The sequence below is a fragment of the Meles meles genome, chromosome 4 (genome assembly GCF_922984935.1).
Source record: "Meles meles chromosome 4, mMelMel3.1 paternal haplotype, whole genome shotgun sequence".
NCBI lineage: Eukaryota > Metazoa > Chordata > Mammalia > Carnivora > Mustelidae > Meles > Meles meles.
In genome coordinates, this window is record NC_060069.1 from 158,857,215 (window position 1) to 158,884,946 (window position 27,732).

General features: G+C 43.4%; 1 protein-coding gene across 1 annotated transcript; it reads right to left on the minus strand.

The window, feature by feature from the left end:
* Nucleotides 1-1,166: 1,166 nt before the first annotated feature.
* Nucleotides 1,167-25,756, minus strand: LCA5L (lebercilin LCA5 like). Its single transcript, XM_046001613.1, has 8 exons — nt 25,659-25,756; nt 20,659-20,999; nt 15,902-16,416; nt 13,837-13,974; nt 8,994-9,078; nt 5,523-5,626; nt 5,252-5,369; nt 1,167-2,353 (listed from the first exon to the last, which is right to left on the minus strand). The coding sequence occupies exons 1-8, from the start codon at nt 25,670-25,672 to the stop codon at nt 1,632-1,634; spliced, it is 2,037 nt and encodes a 678-aa protein (XP_045857569.1). The 5' UTR covers nt 25,673-25,756; the 3' UTR covers nt 1,167-1,631.
* Between the last annotated feature and the right edge of the window lie 1,976 nt (nt 25,757-27,732).

Sequence of the window (27,732 nt, forward strand, 5' to 3'; positions counted from 1 at the left end):
GGCTAATACACAATGGATTTTTAAAATCAGGTCATAATAAAACCTTAATTATCCAGTCCCTGGGAGCGGGTATATAGTGCAGGGTGCTGCCTCAGTTGTCCCTCATGTGGTCACAAGCCTTCAGACTCAGAACTAACAGGAGCCTCACAGTCATTAACTCTTGTCTCTCAGCCCCAGATCCAACATCCAGATTGGCTTTAGGATGCTGGGACTTGGACTCTGGGACTCTTCTTCGTCAGCTGGCTCCCTTTTAGTTTCCACCCCCAGAGAACAGCAGGAAAAGCCTGGAAGCCTAAAGTAGGCCAGGGAATACTTGCTTCTTCCTGTCCCTGTCTCGTCAGAACCCCTGAGCAATGACTCTTCACCTGGCAGTGGCATTGAATTGTTGGTTGGTCGGGTTTGAGTTTGATTTAGGTTTGGGTTTGGAACTCCCAGGATCCAGTCAGCCTCACTGAACTTCCTCTGAGGTACCCGCAGCAGCAGGACAGAGTCCCAGCCTCAGAGATTTCAGTCCCAGCTCTGAAGGCACCTCCTCTGAGCTCCTGTGACAGCAGTACCAGTGAAGGGAGCACCCTCCTCAGAACTGTGAGACACAGTCCCGTGGGCCTCTCTTCAGCCTTCTAAGGTCCAAGGACCAAATTCTTCCCAAGTGTAAGATTCTTCCCACAGGTGCTACCTCTGCGATTACTTCAGCATTCCCTGTTTTAGTTTCACATTTCCAACGTCCATGAAACCATTTGCTTACGTTAAATCTCTCGAAATAACCAGTGCAATTTCTCTGCTCTTCTCCTGACTAGACTCACTATTATCCAAAACCTGACCCTTTGCTGTGTCTTCTCACCTTCAACTAGGCTCTTGAGCAGAGTCAACAGATCAAAGAAGACCTGATTTTCAGTTCAGTGGATATGGAGCTTCTTCGACATTTAGGGGAAGTAGCTAACCCACTGTCCTAGTCAGTTTCCCAATTTTCTGGAAATGGCTCCTTTTTCTCCCCACCTCTCTCAACCTATCCTCCTTTCTAAGACTCGTTGAGAGTTGTGAGACGGTGTAGGCTAGAACAGGAGGCTGGCATTGCCGTATATTACTACGAACGTTGTTCTGTAGACCTGCAGATGCTTTGTCAGGCAGGACTGTGCCTTCTCTGAGAAACTGCTGGTTCTCCAGGAAGTAGGTATGTGCAGGAAATAGAGATCCAGAAGGACAAAACACAGGCAAAGGAGATAGAGGCCTGGTACCCAGCATCAATTGCACTTGAAGGAGCATTTTTGTAGGACCCACGCTCTGGACTCTGGATTTCGATCTCTGCCACTTCCCAGAGAATGTGATTCTTGGCATTTTTCACCTTGAAAAGCATCTTTTTTCCCCCCCTACTCTGTAAAATAGGAATAATAAGACCTACAGAAATGTTGTGAGAGATTAAATTTACTTAAATAAAATTGCCTTAGGCTCAAAGCAAAAAAAAAAAAAAAAACCCAACCCAAAAACAAACAAACAAAAAACAAAAAAACCCCTTAATTCTCCAAAGTCAGTCCAAGTACAGAAACACACACAGACACACACTAACATTATGAGATTAAGGGCACATAAGAACGAGAACATCATACCAGAATGTATTGGGATATTGGTTATATTTAAATAATTATTTTTCTTTTTCCTTCTGTAGGTGAAGACGACTTAATGGAATTTACCACAGTTACTTTAGAGTCTCCAAAAGCGTTGCTGGCGGAGGCCTGACTGGGAGGTAGATGGTGCGTCTTTTTACTTTCCAGAGTCTCGTCTGCCTGTTGAGGAGCAGTGCCGGTCTGGTCATGTTTAAAGACATAGCCTGACCCAAAGAGTTCTTCCATCAGACTGTTTTTCTTCTCTCTGAAAGTATCTCTTGCTTTTGTTCGGGAAGACTTGCCAAAAGAGGGTTCATACCCTCTCACAGAATGTTCTGGCTTCAGGCCTTCGGAGTTACCGCGAGGCTTGCTGGTGCTTAAGCCGCCTCTCGTCACACCCGCGCTGACCAGCCCTCCAGAGGCAGGAAGCCCGTGATGCAGGTTCTCAATGGCTTCTGTGAACAAGTAATGCTTTCTCTGTCTGAAGGGTATCTTGATACTTGCAGCAGCATTTTTATCAGGCGTCTTGTCCGCATCATTTATTTGGAGACTTCTTTTGAACTTTTCTGTCCCTGCGTCGTCTTCCGGCTTGCCTTCCCGTTCAGGATGAGTTACTTGAATTCTTTTTGGTGGTAGTTCTTCTTCTTTCACTAAAGTGGTTTTCTTTTCTTGATCTTCTTTTCTCTCTTCCTGTCTTCCAATATCCTCCAGAGGTGGTTGTACTTCCAAATGTTCCTCTTCCTTCGATAAATCTATATTCAAAAAATAGTTTACTTAGTGGTCTTTAGAATGAACGGGTTTCTATTTCAAGAAGGCATGCTGAGCACACTTACTGACATCGGACGGGCACGTGAACATAACCCTCGCAACACTAGAATTCAGGGAAAGGGGCTGGTAACAAGCTTGAAATGTCCTACTTTCCTAGAACATGCTAAATAAGAATTACAAGGCCAAAGGAAACATGCATTCGCTAAGAAGTTATCAGTGGATGCTCATCACTGCCAGGCGACACAGTGCCAGTTAAAACAATGATACTTTCCCCCAATCCAGATTGGCAGATAGTTTCTAGATTTGGGGAGAATATGGGGAAGTTGGAACTTTTATTCCTCATTGGTGGATGTGTGAATTGGTACAGCTTCTTTTGGATGGCAGTTTGAGCTATCAAAATTTTTTTAACTTTTTTTTTTTTTAAGAGTATGCATGCTTTCTGGGGGGTGGCGAGGAGGGGCAGACGCAGAGGGACAGAGAATCTCAAGCAGACTCCCCGCTGTGCAGAACCTGACCCAGGGCTCAGTCTCAGGACCCCGAGATCATGAGCTGAAACCAAGAGTCAAATGCCCAACTGACCTCACCAGCTAGGTACCCCTGTATCTATCACAATTTAAGGGAACGTATTCTTAGATCCAACAACTTCACTTCTAGAACCAAACTTCATAAAAATACACAAGAATTGGCATAAGGATGTGAACTGCAGCATGGTTTGGTAACAAGGAAACATCCTACGTGTGTGTCAAGGGGTCCCGGGTAAAGAAATGGCATGCACAGTCCATGGGCCTCGGGGCAGCTATTATAAGGACCGGAGTGGGTCCGCATGGACTGACGGGGGAGGGAGGTTCACCATCCCATGTTAAATGAAAAAGTCCTCTGGAGGTGACCCTTCCTTTCCCTTCCTTACCAGCACTCAGGAAGCCCTGCCCTCAGCCTGGGCTCTTACGAGGAAGGGCTGTTGCAGGTACAGACGTGCACACCTTCCGCGGAAACCCTCACGCAAGACGCGCGTCCTGGTCACTTTCCAACTCAGTCCCTCTGCGCAGTGTCTCCGGGGCCCACGCTCTTCGCCGGGAATGCCCGTCGCAGGTGTCCCAGGTGTCCGCTTGGTCGCTCCTTCCCCGCAGCCGCACCGTAGCCGCCCTGCCCTTCCCTCCGTGTCGTCGTTCTTGGCAGCGTCACCGCCCTCAGAGGCGCTGCACACCTTGTTGCACGCAGCATTGTCCTCCCCGCGGGAACAGAAGCGCACGAGGGAGGACGTCTGGTCGTCACTGCTGCATCCGCCGTGCCCGGAGTAGCCGGACACAGTGTGCGCTCCAAGAGCAGTCGTCGATGAAGGGATAAGCTCCCCGGCACAATGACCGACGCGGACCAGCCGCTCCGCGGAGACTCAGACCGCGGACCCCAGAAGGAACCGAGAGCGGCGTCGTCAGCTCCTGCCCCAGACGCGGCGGCGGCGCGCAGCGAGCCCCGCCGCGCTTGTGTCGTTGGAACGTGGAGGCCCCGCACCGACGCGGTGGCCGCGCACGGCCTCTCCTGAAGCCCGCCCGGTCCGCCGGGGAGCCCGGGCCCGGGGGACTTGCCGCAGCGGTTGCGTTGCTGGGCCGTGGGGCGCGGGCACATTCCCGTGGGCAGTAGTTGACCGTGGACGCCACGGGGCTGGGGCTTCAAAATTCCTGGTGGCCGCGTCGGTTCAGGCTTGGACTCCGGATTTCCCCCCAGTCATGATCCCGGCTCAGCGGGGCTCTGCGCGAGATGTTCTCTCTCCCTCCCTCTGCCCCCAGCCCCACTCACCTGTCCACTCTGTCTAAATACACAACATCTTTAAAAGATAATGAAATTCTGGAGGTAAATATCTCCAACCTAGACTTGCCGGCCAGTGTCGGGTGAAGGCATGCACGCCGGCCTTGCGCGCTCCCATCCTCCCGCAGCTGGCGGGACGGTGCGCTCTCACCGCGCCACCGCATTTACCGAAGAGGAGAACGTGGCTTAGGAGCCAGAAGCCTTCGCAGAGAACCGGGCGGCAGGAGCCTGCGGGGAAGGCAGGTCCCAGCACCACAGCTGCGTCCCACAGGTGGAGGGGACCGGGCTGGAGGCAGAGGCTGAAGCCCCGAGGCCTGGCACCAAGATCCCTGCTCCGCAGACCTCCTGGGCACCCAACGTCCTTGGCCTGTCTTGCCCGGCCCAGTGAAGGTGATGCCCTCGCCGTCGTGCGCCGCAGCCTGGTTTGGCTGGGGACGTCCGGGGCGAGTCCGTGCATCTTCTCCCCGGAGTCTTCTTCTGAAGTCTTCATTAGCAGGGCCGTTGCCGCTTACTCAGCTGGGTTTGGGTTTGCTACTCAGTGTGCCCATTGTGTGAACATACAATTTAAGGATGCGCGTTGTGAGGAACAAGAAGGGAACGAGGTCCATAAGTGGAAGGTGGTGGTTATTTCTGGTGGGTGAGGGGCGCGGGGCTGTGGTTCGGAAGCGCTCCCAGGTGTTCTGGGGACACTGAGGTCCTAGTTTTTAAGCACGGTAGTGGCTACAAAGGTGTTCATTTCTAATAGTTCTTTACCTTGTATATGTTTTATGTATACTTTTATTAATTTTTTAATAAGGATGTTATTTATTTGACGGAGAGAGAGCACAAGCAGGGGGAGCTGCAGAGAGGGAGAAGCAGGTTCTCCTCTCTCTGTGGGGAGGACGATGCAGGGCTCAAGCCCAGGACACTGGGATCATGACCTGAACTAAAATCAAGAGTCTGAGGCTTAACAAACTGAGCCACTCAGGCGCCCCTCATGTATACTTTCTCTCTCTCTCTCTCGCTCTCTCTCACACAGAATAATTCATAACTTAAATCAAGTAAGAGTAAAGGAAACTTTTAAAAGTGGTTAAAATTACCTTCATATTTTCTCTTGGAATCCTCTTGGTTTGGAACTTTGCTCATAGAGTGCGGAATTGCACAGGTTATTTCAGTTGATTTTTCTTTTTGACCAATGTTTCTGGTTGTCTTTTTACCCTATAATTTTGAAAAGCAGCAAAAACACAGTTTTGGGGGTATACATAATTTTAAATTGTTTTTTGTTCAATGAATACAAATACTAAGACACTGTTTATACTCTGTTTTCACAAAGATAGGTTCAGACACTGCAAGAACTCAAATCTGTTGTACCTTAGCTGTCAAAGATGGAACGTCTTCTGATTTTTGGGTTTCCTGGTGTTTCATAGTTGTCAGTGAAAAGCTTCTGTCTGCTTGTACAGATTTGGTCGAAGAAACTATAGAACAGGTACATTATATGTCAGAAACATTTCACATGTGGAAGCAACATTGATTTTAGATCTAAAATAACAGTGAAGTTTGTAGTGTAAGGAAATGTACAGACATTTAAAACTTTTTTTCAATATATGGATATCATTTGTCAGTTCCCTTTTCCCCTACCATTTCACCTGTCTTGTCTTATTTTGGGCTGCAAAGGTTGTGGGTGTCACAGTGTTAGACTCCAAAACAAGGAGGCTTTAGGCTAGGAGGGCGCTCCTGTTGGAGGACACACCCTCCCTGCACGGACCACAGTCCAGAGGCGGTGAGACACAGCGAATTCCTGACTTCCTGTGGCAGAGCCCTTAGTTACCAAAGCTTAGAATGATTACTGTTGCTGGAGCCTGCCACTAAATCTACAGTTTCCTCAAAGTGTGGTCCCATTTAAATGACTCCGTGGTTGGTATGATCATCTCTGCTGGCTGTTATTCTGAATTACAAAGCAGAAGCAAACAAAGGAAGGCAAGGAAATTTGAGACAGATGATATGACACTCTACATGGAAAATCCAAAACATTTGACCCCAAAATTGCTACAGCTCACACAGGAATTCAGCAAAGTGGCAGGATATGAAATCAATGCATGGAAATCAGTTGCATTTCTATACACTAACAATGAGACAGAAGAAAGAGAAATTAAGGAGTTGATCCCATTTACAACTTCACCAAAAACCGTAAGATAGCTCGGAATAAACCCAACCAAGTAGGCAAAGGATATGTACTTAGAAAACTATAGAATGCTCATGCAAAAAATTGAGGAAGTCATAAAAAACTGGAAAATCATTCCATGCTCCTGGATTAGAATAACATATTGTTAAAATGTCTATGTTACCTAGAGCAATCTACACATTCAATGTAATCACTATCAAAATAGCATCAACTTTTTCCACAGAGCTGGAACAAATAATCATAAAATTTGCATGGAACCAGAGAAGATCCTGAATGGCCAAAGGAATGTTGAAAAAGAAGACCAAAGCTGGTGGCATCACAATTCTGGACTTCAAGCTGTATAACAAAGCTGTCATCATCAAGACAGTATGGTACTGGCACAAAAACTGACACATAGATCAATGGAACAGAATAGAGAACCCAGAAATAGACCCTTAACTGTAGTCAACTGATCCTTGACAGAGTGGGAAAGAATATCCAATGGAAAAAGACAGTCTTTTCAACAAATAGTTGTTAGGAAAATTGGACAACCACATACATAAGAAGGACTTTCCTTACACCATACCCAAAAATAGACTCAAAATGGATGAGACTTAAATTTGAGACAGAAATCCATCAAAATCCCAGAGGAGGACACAGGTAGCAACCTTTGTGACTCGGGTGCAGAAACTTGCTAGACATGTCTCCAAAGGCAAGGGAAACAAAAACAAAAATGAACTGTTGGGACTTTATCAAGTTAAAAAGCTTTTGCACAGTAAAAGAAACAGTTGACAAAACCAAAAGACAACGAACAGAATGGGAGAAAGTATTTGCAAATGTCTTATCAGAGAAAGGGCTAGTATCCAAAATCTATAAAGAACTTACCAAACGTAATATCCAAAGAACAAATAATCCAGTCAAGAAATGGGCAGAACTGATGATTCATAGACTTGTACCCCTGGGGCTAATAATACATTATATGTTAATAAAAAATTAAAAATTAAAAAAATAAAGAAATGGGCAGAAGACAATGAACAGACATTTCTTCAAAGAAGACAGCCAAATGGCCAATAGACACATGAAAAAATGCTCAACATTGCTTGGCATCAGGGAAATACAAGTCAAAACCACAATGAGATCCCACCTCACACCAGTCAGAATGGCTACAATCAACAAGTCAGGAAATAACGTGTTGGCAAGAATGTGGAGAAAGGGGAATCCTCCTACACCGTTGGTGGGAATGCAAACTGATGCAGCCACTCTGGAAAACAGCATGGAGGTTCCTCAAAAAGTTGAAAATAGAGCTACCCTATGACCCAGCAATCGCACTATTAGGTATTTATTCCAAAGACACTAATATAGCGATCTGAAGGGCCACCTGCACCCGAATGTTTATAGCAGCAATGTCCACAATAACCAAACTATGGAAAGAGCCCAGATGTCCATCAACAGATAAATGGATAAAGATGTATTTATATACAATGGAATGCTACTCAGCCATCAAAAGAATGAAATCTTGTCATTTGCAATGACTTGGATGGAACTAGAGGGTATTAAGTGAAATAAGTCAATCAGAGAACCACAATTATCATATCTCACTCATGTGGAATTTAAGAAACAAGACAGAGGATCATAGGGGAAGAGTGGGAAAGATAAAACAAGATGAAATCAGAGAGGGAGAAAAATCACAAGATACTCTTAATCATAAGAAACCAACTGCGGGTTGCTGGAGGGGATGAGCGTGGGGGGATGGGGTAACTGGGTGATGGGCATTAAGGAGGGCTCAGGATGTAATGAGCACTGGGTGTTGTATAAGACTAATGAATCACTGAACTCTACCTCTGAAACTAATCATACATCATATGTTAATTAATTGAATTTCAGTTAAAAAAAAAATACCACCACCAACAAAAAACAAAAAAGCAAGCACGGAGAGGCTTTTTCTACCAAACCCGGAGTGAGTGTTCCTATTGTACCTCTTTTGAGCAGTCTCATGCTGTCAGACCTTGGGGAAGGGGTGGATCAGTACCACCTGTCTTGAAGGGAAACTACTACTCAGCAGTGAAAAGGTACCAACGGATGATGGCAGCAGCAACACGGGTGAGTCTCAGAAGCATTAATCTGGACAAAAGAAGCCAGACACAGAAGAGCACCTGCTGTATGACTCCACTCAGGAAGTTCCAGAGTGGGCGAAGGAAGCTGCTCTGACAGAGGAAATCAGTGTTTGCCTCAGGAGGAGGGGGAGATTCTATACTGACTGGGGTGCTGGTCACACGCGTATCGGCTTTTGTCAAAACCCGCCGAAATGCACACTTAAAATGGGTGCATTTTACTTAGGCAAATTGTACCTAAATGATGATTTAAAAACCCACACACTGGCCAACAGATGGACTTAGTTCACTGTCTGGCAGACATTTTGCTCCCAGCTGGAAAGTGGGGCTCCTGCTCCGCCTGCAGTAAGGACATGGGGGGACTTGGCAGAGGCTGGCACAGGACAGCGTGTCTCTGCCCTCCTACTGTTTCGACCATGTCCCACAGCTCATTATTCTTCTAGAATCACAAAATGTTTCAATACCTAGTAAAACAATTTTTAAAATAGCCATGATTTGCATGATATAAAATAGAAAAATACAACTACATCCTAAAAAAATAGATTTGGACCAAAAGTAATTAAAAGGTACCTTTTGGATAATCTTCTTTGTCATGTAAATTTTTAAGTATCCGACTAGTATAGATGTTTCTAATTTCAAGCTCTCGATCCTTCTCCTAAAGAGAACCACAATACCAAATTTTCTATAAATGTTTGCTATTATCAGCCTTGATTTCTTCTATAAAACAATTTAAGTGGACTCAGTGTTCTTTGAATAAAATCTGCAGATGCCAGCCGAAACAGAAATCGCCCATAACCTTATACATCATTCCTGGCACCAAAAGTAACTTTTTTTTTTTTTTTAAAGATTTTATTAATTCATTTGAGAGAGAGCAAGAACACCAGCAGATGGGAGAAGCAGAGGAAGAGGGAGAAGCAGAATTTCCTTGGTGTACATCAGGGGAGCCTGATGTAGGGCTTGATCCCAGGACCTGGAGGTCATGTCCTGAGTCAACGGTAGACACTTAACCATCTGAGCCATCCGGGCACCCCCAAAAAGTATTTTTTAACAGAGCAATAGATTTTGTGACGGAGACAATATTGCTGAGGGCTTTGTGAGCCAGCTTCTTTTTCTTTTTCTTTTTTTTAATTAAATTTTCAAATTTTTAAATTAACATATAATGTATTTTTAGCCTCAGGGGTACAGGTCTGTGAATCACCAGGTTTACACATTTCACAGCACTCACCATAGCACATACCTTCTCCGGTGTCCATAACCCCACCCCCTTCTCCCCAGCCAGCTTCTTTCACTGCATTTTTTCTGTCCCCGGGGTCTGTGCTGTGAAGTTTGCTGGTTTTTTTCTCATGGTCTAATACAGCCACTAGCCCTGTTGTGATCTAAACTAATTAAAATGAAATGAACAGTTCAATCCTCCGTCACGTTACCCATGTTTCCAATGCTCAGTAGCTGCTTGTGGCTAGGGAGGACCACACCGTTGGGTGGTGCAGGCAGAACATTCCCACCATCACAGGAAGTTCTACTAGACAGGGCTGCATTTAGACAGTACGTGCAGGGTGCGTAAAGCCTAGAACAAAGACCTTGTTCAGCTTTAAATCTCAATATTGATTTTTTTATCTTTATTTTTTAAAGATTGATTTGTTTATTTTAGAGTGCGTGTGAGCGAGCAGAAGCAGAAGCAGGAGGGGCAGAAGGAGAGAGAATCCCAGGCAACTCTTTGTTCATGACCCTGAGATCATGACCTGAGCCAAAACCAAGAGTTGGACAATCAACCGACGGAGCCACCCAGGTGCGCCAAAAGTACTGACTTCTTAAAGTCTTGGCAAAGACCAAAGTTGTGAAATCCTGGCTTGTTGAGGAAAAAAAAAGAAGGTTTCATTAAGCACCGAACACTCTTCTTACACGTGCATCAAGAGGCAAGCCCGTTAGACTCAAGACCACCAAGTTTATCCAAAACCACAATCAAAGGAGTATCTGAGTGAAGGGTGTCTTCTACTGCATGGTCAGACAGGAAAGCCTGGAGGAAGAGGCCGAGGGAAGGGTTGGGGCAGAGGTGGCGGGGAGAAGGGAAAGAGAGAGAGAGATTGGATGGGGTTCTGGACTCCCTGTGCCCCTCAGAGATATTAAGGGGGTGAAGAAACAACTCTGAGGTTTGGGAAACTCTCAGCACAGGAGGCCTTGGCATGGCCCAGGCAATTCAAACCTCCTCATCAGGCCCCCAGGTCAGCGTGGAGCTAGAGTAACACAGCATCATTGCCAAATGGTAAGTGGAAAGGGCTAAATGCAATGTCCAGGCAAAGGGCCGAAGATGGTGGTTCCCTTACTTCCACAAGGAGTGGGACCCCACAGAGGGTAGCTGAGTGGAGAGCTAGGGAACTGGTTCCTCAGTCCTCAAGGTTACCGACCCAGGTGATCCCACAGCACATGCTTTAGGATCGATGCTCTAGCCAGATGGCTCTCAGGGCATTGGCATCAACAGACAACAAATGAAGGTCACCAAGATTTGACCCGTGGAGAAGAGGCTGTGAGTTTCACCAGCCATATTCAGTAGACACCGGACAGATCCCGTGGGCTTGGCTAGTTAAGACCAGTCACTTCTCAGTAGAACTAGGTATAGAGGTCCCAGAGGGTCAGGGGCCTCTTTCTCCTTTTCCCAACAGAAAGTGTGCACCGCCCCCCACAGATGCTATCTCCACTGAGAAATGGGAGATGGCGTTGGGAAAAACTGCGGCAAGCCTCGGAGACAACCTACACTGGGACCGGTTTTAACTGGAACAGACTGAGACAAGTTTCTGTTTAATCTCCATATCTGTCCCTGTTTTCCCCTCCCACTTGTGAGAATGGGGCTCGTAAGGAAGTATAGTTATAGAAAATAAAAAAACATTATGTATTTTTGCACATCTGAATTGCAGAGGGCAGGGTTTGTATTTATTTTAATCATAAAATTAATCTACTATCAGAGCATAACATAGGAGGATATTAATCTTTTCTAGAAATTAGGTTTCTGGGAGCAAAAATGTTACAGTATGTTTCTCTTTTTATTTCTTTCTCATTGTGATAGCAGTGCATTTAGCAAGAAAGATCAGTGATGGGGACAGTTTGTTACCATGAAAAATTGGTCAAGTTGATTCTGGATATTATGTTTAAGAAGGATATTGTGTAGAAATCTTAGATTTTTTTTTTTTTTTACCCCTACTGTCTAAGACAAGAAAGCTTTTAATGATCAGAGGGGCAAGCGTTGATCGTCCGGAAAATTCAGTTATTTCTTTGGATTTGGTCCGGCTCCTTGGAGGGCAGAGTATGTGCTTCAGCAGCAGAGAGCAGGAAGAAGGCGGGTAAGCACGGCTGACTGACAGGTGGCTGGTGCAGGGCTGGCGGGGGGCAAAAGGAAGTCATGGGAAGGACAGTCTTCCCTCAGGTTTGGAACAAATGTTCAAGTCCGGGGTGCCCTCCATAGAGGTGGACTCAAAATCAAAGACAACAGGTTCAGAAGGCAATCCAAGATACTTGTGTAGTTGAGGGCAATCAGTTAATCAAGCGAAGCAATAAGAAGGAAAATCCACATTTAGGAATGCTCATGGAATGTTCGGGGAATGTTTATAGGAAAGACTACTCACAAGCTCAGAGGCTATCAGGTCAGAGTTCAATGGGAAGTTGGGTCATGGTGAAGAACCATATTAAGATCAGGATAGATGGCTTCCAAAAGACAGGAAATAATATCTTTTTTTTTTTTAAGAATTTATTTTTCATTTGACAGATTGAGAGAGAGCACAAGTAGGCAGAGCGGCAGGCAGAGGGAGAGGGAGAAGCAGGTTTCACCAAGCAGGGATCCCGGTGTGGGGCTTGATCCCAGGACCTGGGCATCACCACCCAAGCCGAAGGCAGCCACTCAACCAACTGAGCCACCCAGGTGCCCCAGGAAACAATATCTTAATAGACAATGCCACACTGACAGGGGTGAGCTTGTAGCCCGGATGTAAGTTGAAGGTACAGTACCTCATTTGGGAGTGGAAGACTGACATTCTACCCCCTTACTTTTAGAAATGGAGCAGAGTCTAGAATTGTTGTTGGATGACTTGGAAAATGAATTTCTGGGCACCTGGATGGCTCAGTTGGTTAAGTGTCTGCCTTCTGCTCAGGTCATGATCCCAGAGTCCTGGGATCGAGTCCCACACTGGGCTCCTTGTTTAGCACGGAGTCTGCTACTCCCTCTGCCCCACTGCCCTGCTCATGCTCGCCATCTCCCTCTCTCTCTCTCCTGCCCCAAAATAAATAAAATCTTAAAAAAAAAGGAAAAGAGAAGAAAATGAGTTTCAAAGTACAGAAACAAATTTTGATCTTTGGGACCATGCTCTCCCAAACTCAGGTATTAATGATTTATGTTACTATGGCAGACTGCATTTTCCTAAAATTGGTTCAGCAATATTTCTGATGCCATTTCTGGTCCCATGCTCTTCCAGAACCTGGTGACTCCCCATCAAGAATCCATTGCTCCTCCTCTTGTACTGCCTTGACAAAGGGAATGAAGTGCAAGAGATGCTCTGTGACGGTTCTCTTTCTGTCTGTATCTCTGCACTCTTCTCCTTGGAACCTAGCTGCCATGTTGTGAGGAAGCCCACACCACATGTGGGTGGTTCTGGCCAACACCCCAGTTATGATCTCAGCTGTCAGTTGGCACCAACTGCAGACGTTGTGTGAGCCTTCAGAGAATTCCAGCCCCCATCTTTGAACCACCTTACCTGATGTCAAGAGTGGCAGAGATGAGCTCTTTCCAGCAAGCCCTGCCCAAATTGTGGATTCGTGAACAGAATTAATATTCTCATTTCTTACGCCACTAAATTGTGGAGTAATATGTTATGCAGCCATAGTGACTGAGGCAGTTAGGACACTAAAACATCTTTAAAGTTTCTATTCCTTTTCTCCTTGGGTCATTACCAGGGATGACCATGAATCATAAAAGGCAATCTCATTTTTTCCAGATGAAACAGAAGTGGTTTGCAAACATTTCCAAGAGAGACTTTAAAATAAATCTGTGGGCCACTACAATTACTCACCATATTTTAATGATGAAAGGTAATTAAGAAAAACTTAGTTTGGCTTCCATTAAAATGATAGCAAAACACAATAATATTAATTCATGTGATGGAATGAGAATGTTAACAGGAAGTTTTGTTAATGAATAGCTGGGAGATTTAATTTTTCTCCCTACAGCACACATTTACCAGGCTGGGAACTCATCTGAGTAATTTCAGATCTTCTCTCTGTTCATATGATTGTAGGGACAAAAAGCTAATTTGAGAAATAGATTCTTTTTTTTTTTTTAGTTTCTTGAAGTAAATAATTTAAAGAATAGTTCTGATATTTTGGGGAAGCAGAATTTCACAAATTTTGTTACATTTTGTTTTAAAAGAAGTACCTTAAGTTTTTGTTGAAGGTGTTTTAATTCCATTTGCAGGGTCTTTGTAGCTGCTTGAGCTGCTACCGTCTTCCGGGTCTCAATGGCCAGCTGCCGATTAAAGGCTCTATTGTTCAACCTCAGTTGTTTTTCCAAGCTCTGAAAACAGTATATAGTTCATCTCTTCTGTCACCAATGAAGTAGTGTTTTTTTAAATTTTTTTAATTTTTCAACTGCAATGGCACTAATTACATTAATGAGAAGTGGGAATTTTTGATGCAATGTTAGTGCCTGCCACAGGGGTCATATATTACAACTAAATATAACCACACACACAGACACAAAAGCCAAAAAACCCCCCAGATCCCAATTCTGGAGAATCACTGTACTTTGAACCTAATTTTTTTTTTACACTCTGGAATTTGATTTGAAAATACAAACAAACTTTGAACATTTCTTGAAAATGAATAAATATAACCAAGGCCATCTTTAAAACCCAACCCAAGTGGCTGGGCTCACATGGAGGAGACCTGCTAGTGTGGCAGGTGAACTCAGGAGCTCTGTCAAGCCTCAGCTGCTGGACGGCAGGCATGAGGGCTCGAGTCTCGGCTGACTGACCCTGGAAGCTCCTGCAGAGACTCACCCCAGCCCCTCAAGGAGGAAGGAATTCTAAGACCGGGAGATCTCTGCCGGCACCACGGCCATCGGCACTCAGGGCTCACAGGTCTGTGGGCACCTCCTCTCCATCCTCTCCAGCATGATAATTGTATTGCAGAACTCTTTGGTCTGGACTTTGACAGAGGCTTGGCCAAAAGGCCTTTTCTTTCTTTTTTCCCCCATTATAATATTAATACTTTCTCATTAAAGAAAAGTGGGCAACATGGTAAGCTAGAAGGATGAAATAATCCTAAAAATCCCAGTCCCCAAACTATTAACATTAAAAAAAATACTACATGTTGGCTCCTAAACATTTTCTCCAACCACCAAATGCCCTACAACCAAACAAAATTTCCCATATGACCAAGTGCATCTGATAAGAAGATAGTTCTTGAATTCTTTTTGGTTTTGGTTACAGACATAAAACATGAACTACTTAGCATATATATGTAAAAATATGTAGATGAGATAAAAATACATTTATTTTTCCCTGATGGACACATACTAAGATGGGTCCAATATTACTTAGAAGATCAAATAATAGAACTTTGGATTATGAATTACATGACTGAAAATGAGGCTGCTCATTTTCTGGAGCTCACACACCCATTTTATGGGAGAAAATTCTCTTTAAAAGTAGAGGAGGATTTTACCAAATACGAAATTACTGATCAGAAAGTACATGGAATGAACTTGATATGTTCTTATTTCAAGTTCATAAAAAAATTGGCCTCTGACCATCATATAATGAGGCATTAAACAGTAAATTTTAAAAATTTATGTTTGTCCATAGAGACCAAGGGCTAATATAAAATTGGCAGAATTCTCAATAGAATCAGAGTGTTCTCCCAAATCATCCCTTATGGTGCAGTTCCCGAGCCTTTGATGACCACGTGCCTTCAGGAAGATCAGTGCATTCATGTCAATGATTGTAGCTCCTTTCCCCTCCCTGTTCCCAGGAGCATTATCTGGGAAACACTTCTGTTTGGAACATACCAATGATGTCTGCAGTAGTGAGAAGACAACTGACCAGGGAATATGAGGGATGGGAGAGATGCAGGGGGCAGGCTTTTAGGAAAGCAGGCTTTTAATAAACAATTTAAAGTAGAAGGTTAGCTTCTAGGAGGTTTCACCCAACTCAACCCAACCCAAACCAACCCAATAACCTTTCCAGCACACCAACAAGCTTAGAGAATGGTCATTTCCAGACAAACGAGCCCGGCCGCAGAATGAGCTCTCTAGACCACAGAAGGAACATCTATCTCCCCTTGCCCCTGGCCCTGACCCCCTCCTTAGACAGCATCACTGGTGTGGCCTGCCAGCAAAGCAGCTAGTAATACTTCACTGCACAGGCGTAAGCGTGATGCACGCATACCCTCTCCGTGTCCATTTTGGAACATTATAATTTCTAGGCCTCTGAAATACGGACCTGTATTTTTTTGTCATTTGCCTCCGTTTTTGTTGTAAGAACAGACAATCTTTGAGTAAGTTCCTCTCTCTCTGCAAGGTTTTTGTCTTCAGAAAGCTTCTGCAGGGCCTGCAAGGCGTCTTTAGTCTTGAGCAGCTCACTGTCAGCTTCTCGAAGTTTCCGAGATGCACTTCTTTCCTTTTCCTGGGATTTCCTAAGTAGCTGCCTCAAATTTTTGACTTCATTCTGATGTTTTGCCATAATTTGAGGTAGATTATTTTGGGAATTCTCATATTTCCCTATAGCTTTCAAGTGCCTAAGCTGAAGCTGTTTCAAAAACTGGTTTTCTAGGACCGTGACTTCCAACTTACGATGGATATCCCCGACTTCGTTTTTTAGCTCTTTAATCTTATGAAGCCTTGCTGACAGTACGCGGTGAGTCATAGCGTCTCTTCTTTGGGTAATCATATTGCTTTGGGAATGTAAATATGGTGCAGTCCAGGTGTGCTTTTTTTCAACTGAGATTTCCTTCTGACCTGTGTAAGCAGACAACCCAGTTTGTTACTAGTAATACGCACACGGATGCAGATATGCACGTTTGTGTCCCCCTCCCCCACCCCGCACCCATGCACACCTACACAGGCAAACTAGAGGGGGAAAGAACCCATGTAATGAATAGCTATGCTCCAGGGCAGGGATTTCATATGCAGGATACCTCACTCAGAGTCAGCAGGAGTCTATTTAACAGCTGAAGACTGTAAGTCATTTGTCCAAGGTTCCATAACCACAAGGTCACACAGCATGAATTGAAAACCAGGTCTTCTTTGATTGGAAAACCCATGCTTATTTCTATTATTAAAGCTATACTAAAAACCATAATAATAGATATCATTTACTAAGGGTTTACCATGTGTTAAGCATTGAACTAAATGCTTTATGTAGATTTTCTGATATAACCCTTCTGCTAATATGGCTAATATGGCTAATAAAGGCAATTTGAGAATAACCTTAGAGTCCCGTATTATATATGAAGATCTCATATATTCAAAAAGACCCTTAGAAAGCCACTGAGCTGCTTAGAGGAAATGTATGGATATGCCATCTCTCAGTAAGTCCAACGTAGACAATTTTTCCCGTTACTTTGGACTGGACTTAAAAGGAAGTAGTTAGTTGGCTTGTATTCAGAAGTCTATTTTAAACAAAATGTATCTAAATAATATTACACCCAACTTCTAAGCACCAACCTTATATAACTGCACTGAGTATCTCAAATGTATATGTAACGTCACTGCGTTATTATCCCCTTTTAAAGACGAACTAACTGGGGCGCCTGGGTGGCTCAGTGGGTTAAGCCTCTGCCTTCGGCTTAGGTCATGATCTCAGGGTCCTGGGATCGAGCCCCGCATTGGACTCTCTGCTCAGCAGGGAGCCTGCTTCTTCCTCTCTCTCTGCCTGCTGCTCTGCCTACTTGTGATCTCTCTATCAAATAAATAAATAAAATATTAAAAAAAAAAAAGATGAACAAACCGATGCTTCGTGAAGTCACTTACCGGTGGGCACACAGTGAGTGAGTGGTGAGACAGAGAACCCGGGTCCCTATGTACGTGCGTTTGTATGACGTTTATGTACATATATGTGCACACTGCATGTGTGTGTGTGTGTGCGTGCGTGTGTGTGCATGTGTATTATTATATCTCCATTCTGCGAGAGACTGAAACTAGATTCTAGGATCTAAAAAAAAATCACGGTTTTCATCCCAGAGAGAGAAAGCACTCAGTGGCCAATGTCGCTTGAGTCCGAACATTAAGCTATTGGCCCAAGTGTGCACACGTCATCTGAGATTCAGCTTGACATGTCTGGTATGGGTGGCGGAAAGGGGGTTCTGCCTGCGATGGAAGTGAGCCGGCAGAAACTGAGGATGCTTCCATTTCAATCGTGACTATGACAGACCACACGGTTGACAATGATCATAGTATCCGTATCATATCAATAATCGATGGACTGTCTTTACAACTATCGTCCCACTGGGAATGATATCGTAAGGGCTCTGGTTGGATATTTGAATATTTTGGAATAGGTTTTTGAGTACACTGCAAATTGGAAAGCGGAGGGCTGATTCTAGGACACCTACTAGGATGCCAGGCACTTTAATACCTTGGGCGCTGGCTAGAGGAGCCCCAGACCCAGGCAATGTGGATCGGGCTGGATTACAACAGGGGTGTCTGGTCCTACATGTCCTACTTGGAAGCCTGACTCCCAGCTTAGAATATTTTACACTCTTGGGTGGTGTGACCTGGTGGAGAGAGGGATTTCCCTGACTAGAAGGATGACAGGTGGTGGGTTCTGTGGGCAGCAGAGACTTCTGTCCCTGTCTTATGCTACGCTCACATGATGGGAGGCAGAGTCAGAATGAGTGGGTGCCTGGGACGAATCTCTGTGGCCCTGGGGGCACTGGCCAAGGCCCCAGGGCGAAGTGTGCATACGGAGTATGGGTGCTTTGAAAACAGGAAGTATCAGCCTCTTAGTGTGCCTGGACAAGGAGCATGTAAGTGATGAGAATGAAGGACCAGAAACCCTTCTCTGGTGTTCTCATCTGTGTAAGGCTACTCACCCTCCCTCCATCCCCCAAACCTGCCCGAGATTGCATTTTCTGCCTACCTTAGTGGGTGTTTGGGGGAGGATGAACCAGACTTGTTTCCTTCAGAAGGTAAATATACCTCTTGTGTTTGAGTAAATAGAATAAATTCATACTATACTTATTATGCATATTTGTATACTAATTAAGGTTATGGAAAGTTGAAACAGGGTTTAGTCCTTAATGATTTTGTATCTCATTACACTAACCTACATATGTAAGAATGACAGAATTTACAATTTCTTTCTTTTTTGTTTTTAAGTTAACATGTAGTGTATTATTAATTTCAGGGTAGAATTTAGTGATTCATCGGTGACATACAACACCCAGTGCTCATTCCATCACGTGCCCTCCTTGATGTCCATCCTCCATTTACCCCATCCCTCCACCTGCCTCCCCTCCAGCAACCCTCAGTTTGTTTGCTAGAGTTAAGTGTCTCTTATCATTTCTATCTCATTTCATACAATGAGGCAGATTTGGCCTAATGATTAAACTACTCTTAAAGAAGGACCCCAATTTATGACCAGGTATCTTGCATAAAACACTCAATAAATAATTGTGGAATAAATGAGGAAACAATTTTTAAAAGTTAAATTATCAGGCACTTAGAACCCAAAGTTCAGTTCCTATAGAAATAGTTTTATAAATGTTAACTGCCTTTCATGCAGCCCCACAAAAGTGCAGAACCGATATAAAATGTAGTGTATAGAGCCATGACCCCTGGGGCCAGACTGTTTCTGAATTATTATTATTATTATTCTGGTGCATGTACATATTTTCCATAGTACTCCCTGTAGGGTTGGGGACGGCAGACTTTAATCAAAGAATATTCTTGTGAAATATCGGACTCTTCACACTAAGTGAAATGAATAAAGATCAGTCTCATGGTAGTCCAAAACGGGTTTTTGTTGCCGAATCAGTTTGGGTGCCAAACATAGAGAAAATGTTTGATTTTCAGAGTTTTGTAAATTACAAATATGGATAAGGGATTATAACCATGGAGTCTACCCACGATGTGGGTTCTATTGTGATAATCTCTTCCAAATGCCACAAACAGACTTCTTTTGACAGAGTCCTAGGTGAGAGAAGGAACTGGATCTTTCATCTCCTACTGTGGGCCTTGCCCATGAGTGTAAGGCTCCCACCTCTCTGGGAAAGGGGCTTTTAGCTTTTTGAGGATCCGGTAGAAGCTCATGGGTCCTTCTCCCTAGAAAAATTTACAAATGCAAATAGACACAAAAAAATGCAAAGATTTTCATGGGACTCACAGACATAGGTCTTAGATTAAGAATCTCTACCCTACAGCTTAGAAGAAGGGGACCTGAAGAGGATTCAGAAGTAGCACAGGGAGTCCTAGGCACACCTGGTCACAGGAGGCTGGGGGCGGGAGATATGGGGTAAACGTGACTGTAGGTATGTTCCACAGAGAGTGTTACATGCTAACGTATTTTCCAGTTGTTGACTGATGGCAGTTCTGGTGGTCACAGTGGAAGAGAGTTTCAGCTGTTTCTCTATTAGGGGTATTTATAAGCCCAGGATTGCCTAAAATGGAAGGGAGTCATCACGGTCTAGGCAGGGAGGCAGGGAATGAGGTTAGGGATATCACAAGGCTCCTTCCAGTTTAGACGGTTAGGAATGGATGGTGTCAGTACTCTGACAGTCCTCGGGGGAATGACATTATTAACAGCCTTTGGAACCACCCCTGTTTCAAAGGATGACCTTTGCCTCACCGGACTTGAAGCCCATCTTCTTGGGGTGTTGAAACAGGTTTTTACATTTCATTGGCAATTCAAACATTGGTTCTTCAGCTGAGATGAAAGGCAAGAAGCCAGTGAGATCCAAGTATCTGTAACGAGGCCACCTGTTAACTAAAAATGGAACCAGCCTCACTAGTGGGCTCCGGGAGGGTAAGTTGGGCAAGAGGGCTAGGCTTTACATTTTCAGCCTAACTTCCTGCCATCTTGTCATGATTCTTAATTTCCCTATTTCCTAATTCCTTCTATAAAAGTTCACCTATACAGACACATTTAAAATATGGGAGGACAATAAAACGGAATGTGGTCTACTTCAAATATTAGAGCATTAAATAAAAATGTCATTAGAGACAGAAATTTGGTCTTACTTGGAAAGTACTGCTTCTTACCTTTAGATTGGGAGATTTTAGAGACGTACTTTTTCTTCTCGTCCTTTTTCTCTTTTATTGTGGGCTTCTCTAAATAATTTCTATTAAGAGCGGTTTCTGAACATTCAGAGAGAAAGTCTTCTGAGTAATCACAGCGAGAACTTAAACTTCTGCAGGAACACTGGGACCTGCTATAGTCCACACTCCTATCGGAGGCGTGTCCAGGACTGCCACTGGGACAGTCACCTGTGGTCAGGCTGCCCCCGCACTCAGCAGCCAGCCTACCAGGTCCTAATGCCACACCGGGGAGCTGCCCGTCTATGTCTGTTTCTGCTGGACCAGACAGAGACATAGTAAACAACCTGAGAGAAGAAAAAGTATTTTTATTTTTATTTTATTTATTTTTTTTTTAAAGATTTTATTTATTTATTTGACAGAGAGAGAGAGATCACAAGTAGGCAGAGAGGCAGGCAGAGAGAGAGGAGGAAGCAGGCTCCCTGCGGAGCAGAGAGCCCGATGCGGGGCTCGATCCCAGGACCCTGAGATCATGACCTGAGCCGAAGGCAGCGGCTTAATCCACTGAGCCACCCAGGCACCCCGAAAAAGTATTTTTAGATGTATAGCTACTGACATTAAAATGAACCTATGCTTTATTACACTGAACTATAAGTGGAGGACTAGGAAGGGGAAACAATACATTCCTTTCAAGTTATTTTCTGGAAAAATCTCAGTTTGGCTTTTATGTTTTCTCCACATAAGATATAAGACCCCTGAGACCAAACTTTGGTGAGATTATGCTCACAGGTAATGGAAGATAAAGTTCATATCAGAGAACAACAATGACAACAATTTATGAATTACTGAATTACATCCTTGTTCTCTAAGAATGCTGACATAGGGGCGCCTGGGTGGCTCAGTGGGTTGGTTAAGCCTCTGCCTTCGGCTCAGGTCGTGATCTTGGGGTCCTGGATCGAGCCTCACATCGGGCTCTCTGCTCAGCAGGGAGCCTGCAGAATGCTGACATATTTTTTGCCTTGAAGAAAATGACAGTACTTGGTAGGTGTGGGTGGCTGGTATGAAGTGCAACACTGAAGAAAGCCAGACATATTTGTGGAGATACACACACTTCTATTTATTAGTGATGAAATTACACTTTTGAGATTAAACACATAATATAGAATACAACTAATGAATCTAGCAGTTCTCTAGAGCTCACAGTCATTCGAAAATTAAGAGTAATAGTGAGTCCCAGGGATGTACACTTGATCCATAATTATAAGGCTTTTTTAATATTTTAATTAAAAAATTTGCATTCCTTTCTGTGCTTTATTTTGGCTATTATAACATGAAAATGACTTCCCTGATTATATGTTACATGATGACAGAAGGAAGTCAGAAAAACATGCTGATTTGCATGGAAAAATCATCCAAGTATCAGAGGCTTTTTGAAGACAACCTACCCAACGGAAAGTTCACATTTGTTTAATAACAAACTGCCTATATTTGCAGCTACATAAAGCCTGGACTTTTACAAATAATGGATTTGGAAAAATCAAAACCGATTTTGTCTAATTATTATAAACTTAACTATTCAATGTAAAAAAAGAAACTGTTACTTGGGAATTAAGTAAGAATAAAGTAAAGCAGACTTCAAAGAAATGTGTTTAAAAACTGAAGATGGAAATGAAATTTGATGAAGTGATCCTAGTTTCTCATCAGAGACAAAAGATCCCACATAGTCCAAAGTCCTTATAACCGAAGTCCATGGCTGAGTAACTTAATTTAATTAAGACCTAGACCGAGTCTCTTTAGTTTTGGGTGGATTTGATTCAAATTGTGTACCATACAAGGTGATTTAAACACAGTAGTTCTTCAGGAATGTTGAGGTCATGGAAGTTTTGTTCAGTTAATTACTCCCCAAAGCAACGTTCACACACTGTTTCAGGGTCCATGTAGCTAAAATAAATCTTTGGCACTTTGTTCTTGGCACCCTGCTTAATGAACTTCCAGTGAAAAATAGATTACTGCCTTTTACTTCCACTTTATTTTTAAATTCTTGGTTTAGAGCCTAGGCGGTAGTATTGAACTTGACTGAACTGAGCCATTTGTGTGACAAACAAGGCTGGATGACAGCGTCTCTCACACAAGCTCTCCTACACACGCCCCACAAGGTCAGCAATACTTCTTCCTTCCTTACTGACTGAAGGGCCCTGGGAGAGCGGGTAGCCCACAGTTAAATGCACACCTCCCCCCAAGAACACAAATTTCACAGGAAAGTTAGCTCTCTGAGGGGCAATGAGTCCAGCTCCAAGATCGCTCAGGACAGCCGCTGCACGTAGCTTCTCACATAGCCCTGAACCACGGTAATTTAGAAAAAGTGATTCCAACATACGCAAACTTTTTTTTTTTTTTTTTTTTTTTTTTTTTTTTTTTTTTTTGTTAAGTAATTTCTCTATGCCCAATGTGGGGCTCGAACTCACAACCCTGAGATCAAGAGTAGCACGCTGCACTGACTGAGGCAGCCTGGAGCCCTTGCACACAGACTTTGGATACTGTTGATAAGCAAGCCCTGAGTTGTCTGAAGTGAGAATTTAAAATGGAGACAATATGAAATCAAACAAGAAGGACCCCAAACATGGGCCCTTCAGAAGGCTGGCTTTAGTTACACGCCAGATGGCTCTGTGCCCCTCTGTAATGTCGCTGCACTAAGGCACAGTAATGTCACGACGGGATGTTGGATCAGCGCACTCGAAACAAAGGAACTCAGCTCCCAGGGGCTTTACAAGGGTTATTTTCTTTTCACTTAATACCCCCAATTCTTCTGTTTTATCAAGAAAGCAAAAGAGAAATTAGCTGCCATCAGACCCTTCCCAACAAGGATCTAACGTCCTCTCTACTAAGAGTTTTTTTTTCCATAAATCGGTTTCTGCCTCTTTCTGCCTTGGCTTGACTCTCAAACTTTCTCCTTGTCTCATGGAATACAGGAGCTGCTTCACCATCTCCCCACTACAGAAATCCTAGCCCCAACAATCCTACTAACATTAGTACTGTTCTTAATCTTTCACGAGTGTTTTTACTTCCCACAAGCTGCGTTCACATCATCTACTCCTGGCCATGTGAAGGGGACACGCTCAGATGGGTGAAACAGTTGTTCATGTTTTCCCCCTTCAAGGTCAGGAATTTTTTCATTAAGCATCACAACAGCAAACACCACATATCCTAAGGCAAAGAATCAGTCTTTCCAGACCCATTCTACTGTGTAACAGTGGACAGACGCACAGGCAAAGATCCTTACTTTTGAATGTTTATAAATGGTTAAGAAGAGAACAAGATGTTAGTGTACGAGATCCTGAAGGTCCAAAAATGTTCCCCTTTGGCCCTCATAGCCTTGCTGTCCTTGTCCCTGGGAGGAGTTCCTCCTCACCCCTTCTTGCTCCTGACTTTAGCTCCTAACTTCCTCCCCCATCCATCCTGATAAAACCACATCACTGTGAGAAGCTCATCTGTGAGAATTTTGGACCAGTTGTTCTTGGCTGACTTCTCCTTCTAAAGCCTTATAAAAATTCTCTCCTCATGGAGAGGAGAAGGGAGTTGAGAGAAATTGGAAGAGATGAACCATGAGAGACTATGGACTCTGAAAAACAACCTGAGGGTTTCGAAGTGTTGGGTGGTGGGAGGTTCAGGGAGCCAGGTGGTGGGTTTTATGGAGGGCACATATTGCATGGAGCACTGGGTGTGATGCATAAACAATGAATTCTGTTACACTGAAAAGAAATTAAATAAAAAAAAAATTCCCTCCTCCTTCCTTGTAACACTCCTTTGAGAAAGCCATTCCAGTATCATAGGATTCCGGCTTAATTCAAGACTGTGTTTCAGGGGCACCTGGGTGGCTCAGTGGGTTAAAGCCTCTGCCTTCGGCTCAGGGCATGATCCCAGAGTCCTGGGATCGAGCCCCACGTCGGGCTCTCTGCTCAGCGGGGAGCCTGCTTCCTCCTTTCTCTCTGCCTGCCTCTCTGACTACTTGTGATCTCTCTGTCTCTGTCAAATAAATAAATAAATAAAATCTTAAAAAAAAGACCGTGTTTCATTTACAGTCACAAATTGTTCAACAGCTACAAGAGTGGGAGTGTGACAGTCGAAGGTGACAACATGAAAGAATACCAGTGTGGGTTCGAACCCGAGTCTGTCAATCAGTTAAGTGATCTTGGCCATCTACACAATGTGATAACCGCACTGATTCCATGGGGTTACTATAGGGAGAAATGAGACAGTGTTTGTAAATACCCATCATGGTACCCGACACGTAGTTTGCAATCAACGAATACTAGTTCCCTCTTGGACAAGTAATTCTGGGACAAATGCCGGGACTCTCCAGAGCACTGCCTGTGTCTTTATGTGAGAGATGTAAACACGAGTCAGTCTATTTCTCCATCAACTGTTTTACTGGAAATAATTGCTTGACTAAAGCCATTTGACTGAAAACTCCCTGAAGACAGAGACTGTCTTGTTCCTGTTTTAACTTCAGGCCTAGCAGAGTGCTGCCACACGATCGGTATTTGTAAATGCTTTAATAATGTTCACCACCATCCCTATGGTAGGCTCTAGGCCAAGCACAGAGGTAAGAGCTTACATACGGTAGCTTACTTCATCATGAAGACAGTCCTGTGTAATGGGTACTAGTAACCCTATCTTACAGATGAGCACACTGAGGCTCAGAAATAACCTGTCCAAGGTCACAAAGCTAGAGTTGGGAAACTGAGTTTTGAATCCAGGTCTGTAGGCCTTGAAAGTTTCTTCACTTACTCCATGCTACTTGACCCCAAACGGACATCATTTGACCCAACTTATGTATCACTGTAACCTTAATATGTTCAATTATTTCAAACGTTGTGACAGGCCTATGGGAAAAACTCGCTATTCAGCCTTTCATGTTTTACCTATAGTGTTGAGTCCCAAATCTGAGACTATATTGAAAATGATCACTCATCCCTTAATCTTTCAGATTAATCAGTGCAACTCACTTAGAATCTGACATGACAGGAACAGGGAGATGATGAATGGAAGGTTAGGGTGCAGGAGTATTTTTTTCCATTCTTGGATTAGAATGTTGAGGTTTGACGACATGCTTATACTCCACTCCATCTACATTAAAAAAAAAAATTCGCTCTGAATCACATGCTTCCAAAGGGCTAAAATGAGTTTTGATTTCCCCATGTCTGATGTAGCAGAGAGCTAGCCATCTTGGTCTCCTTGTTTAATAAACACTGATATCACAGGAAAAAAAAAAAAGGAAAAAATTCTAATGGAAATCCACTGGAGCCAAATAAGTCTTAATATCTCTAAACAACCTCACTCTTAAAACAGTTCTACTAGATTGAAATGTACTCTAATGGAAGGCTTTATAGGTTTAGCTGTAAGAAAGAAGGTGCATCTGAAGACATTATTGTCCTCCTCATTTAGATCTGAAAGCATCATAAGCCTCTATTGATGGCTGAACTGTCCCACTGTACACGGTCTCCTTGAGTCTCTATTTTGCAAGGTCTCTATGGCTTGGAGACTGAATTGTAGCTCCTTTAACACACTTGAAAAAATAATGTCATAAAATTAAAAATGTCTCAGTGAGAAGATGCCATATTAGCAAAATTGTCTATTAATATTTCCTGCTCATTAATGCAATAGGTATAGTTTTTATGGGATGGGCCAAAGTGTGGTCTTACTATAGAGAAATGTTTTTGTGTGTGTGGGGGGTGGGTGGATAGAAAATTCTTTATTGTCACCAATTATCTAGTGGATGTACTGCCAGTTTTGCTTTTTTTTTTTTTTTTTAGGATTATTTATTTGACAGAGAGAGAGCAAGTGAGCGCATAAGCAGGGGGTGCAGCAGGCAGAGGCAGAGGGAGAGGGAGAAGGGAACCTGATATGGGGCTCAATCCCAGGACCCCAGGACCATGACCTGAGCCCAAGGCAGATGCCTAATCAACTGAGCCACTGAGGTGCCCCTTTAATACATTTCTATAGTACATGGTATGAGGCACAGTCACTCTACTGTTGGTCACTATTACAACCTAATCTATTTCACTGATTAAAAAAACAATAAGTAACTTCAGATTAATTACTGGGTTCATTGATCTACACTGCCACATAATTAAAAAGACACAAATACTTTATGTAGTAAAAGGGACTTTGCAGTGATCAGGTGAAGGGCGCTGAGGTCAGAAGATTACCTATGTGGGCCTGATGTAAACATAAACTATGATTTCAACCCATATCTGTAAGATGTTTTAGAATTTACTAAACCTAAGAGTTGTCATAAATGCTTTACATAGTGCTATATTCTTTTGAGACAGAATGTTTCCAACCTAGGGAAGCCACAATGTGACTTGGCCAGCCCAAGGATTTACTAGGGCTTGTTAATTTCAGTGTTATTAATATCAGCTTTTAGGTAAACTTGATGTATTTCCTTCTGCCATAATAAATAGAAAGATAACTGTTCTTAGTATTAATAATAGTCTTGGACAAAAACACATCATAAGAAAAATGGGGACCAGATGGTTTCATATTAAGCATTTCAGTAGCAATGGTACCAGCACTTGAATGAGTTTATTAGGTGATTCACCAACATTTAAATGATCATTTTTAATGCATCCAATAGGTCAACGTAGTTGCCATATTGACAGCATATATTTCATAAGAAAACTAAATCATAAGCCATTTGGATACAATTTTTTAAACCTCTTTTATTGCGTGTATAGAAATACAGTATGCAAATGACATGTGATAAACTGCACATATTTGAAGTGTCTGATTTGATCGTTATAGACACATGCATATACTTGGGAGATGAACACCAACATCCAGAGAGTCGACACGTCCACTGTCTCCAGAAGTTTCCCTCGGCCCCCGTGTCATTCCTCTCCCTTGATGCTCCCTGCTCCCCACCCTTACCTCAGACAACCACCGACTATATTTTGTCCCCCTACGTTTGCATTTTCCACAGTTTTATATAAATGGAATCATACAGTCTGCGCAGTCTGGTTTGGATTCTTTAACTTGGCATCATTATTCTGAGATTCATCCAAGTTACTAGGTATATCA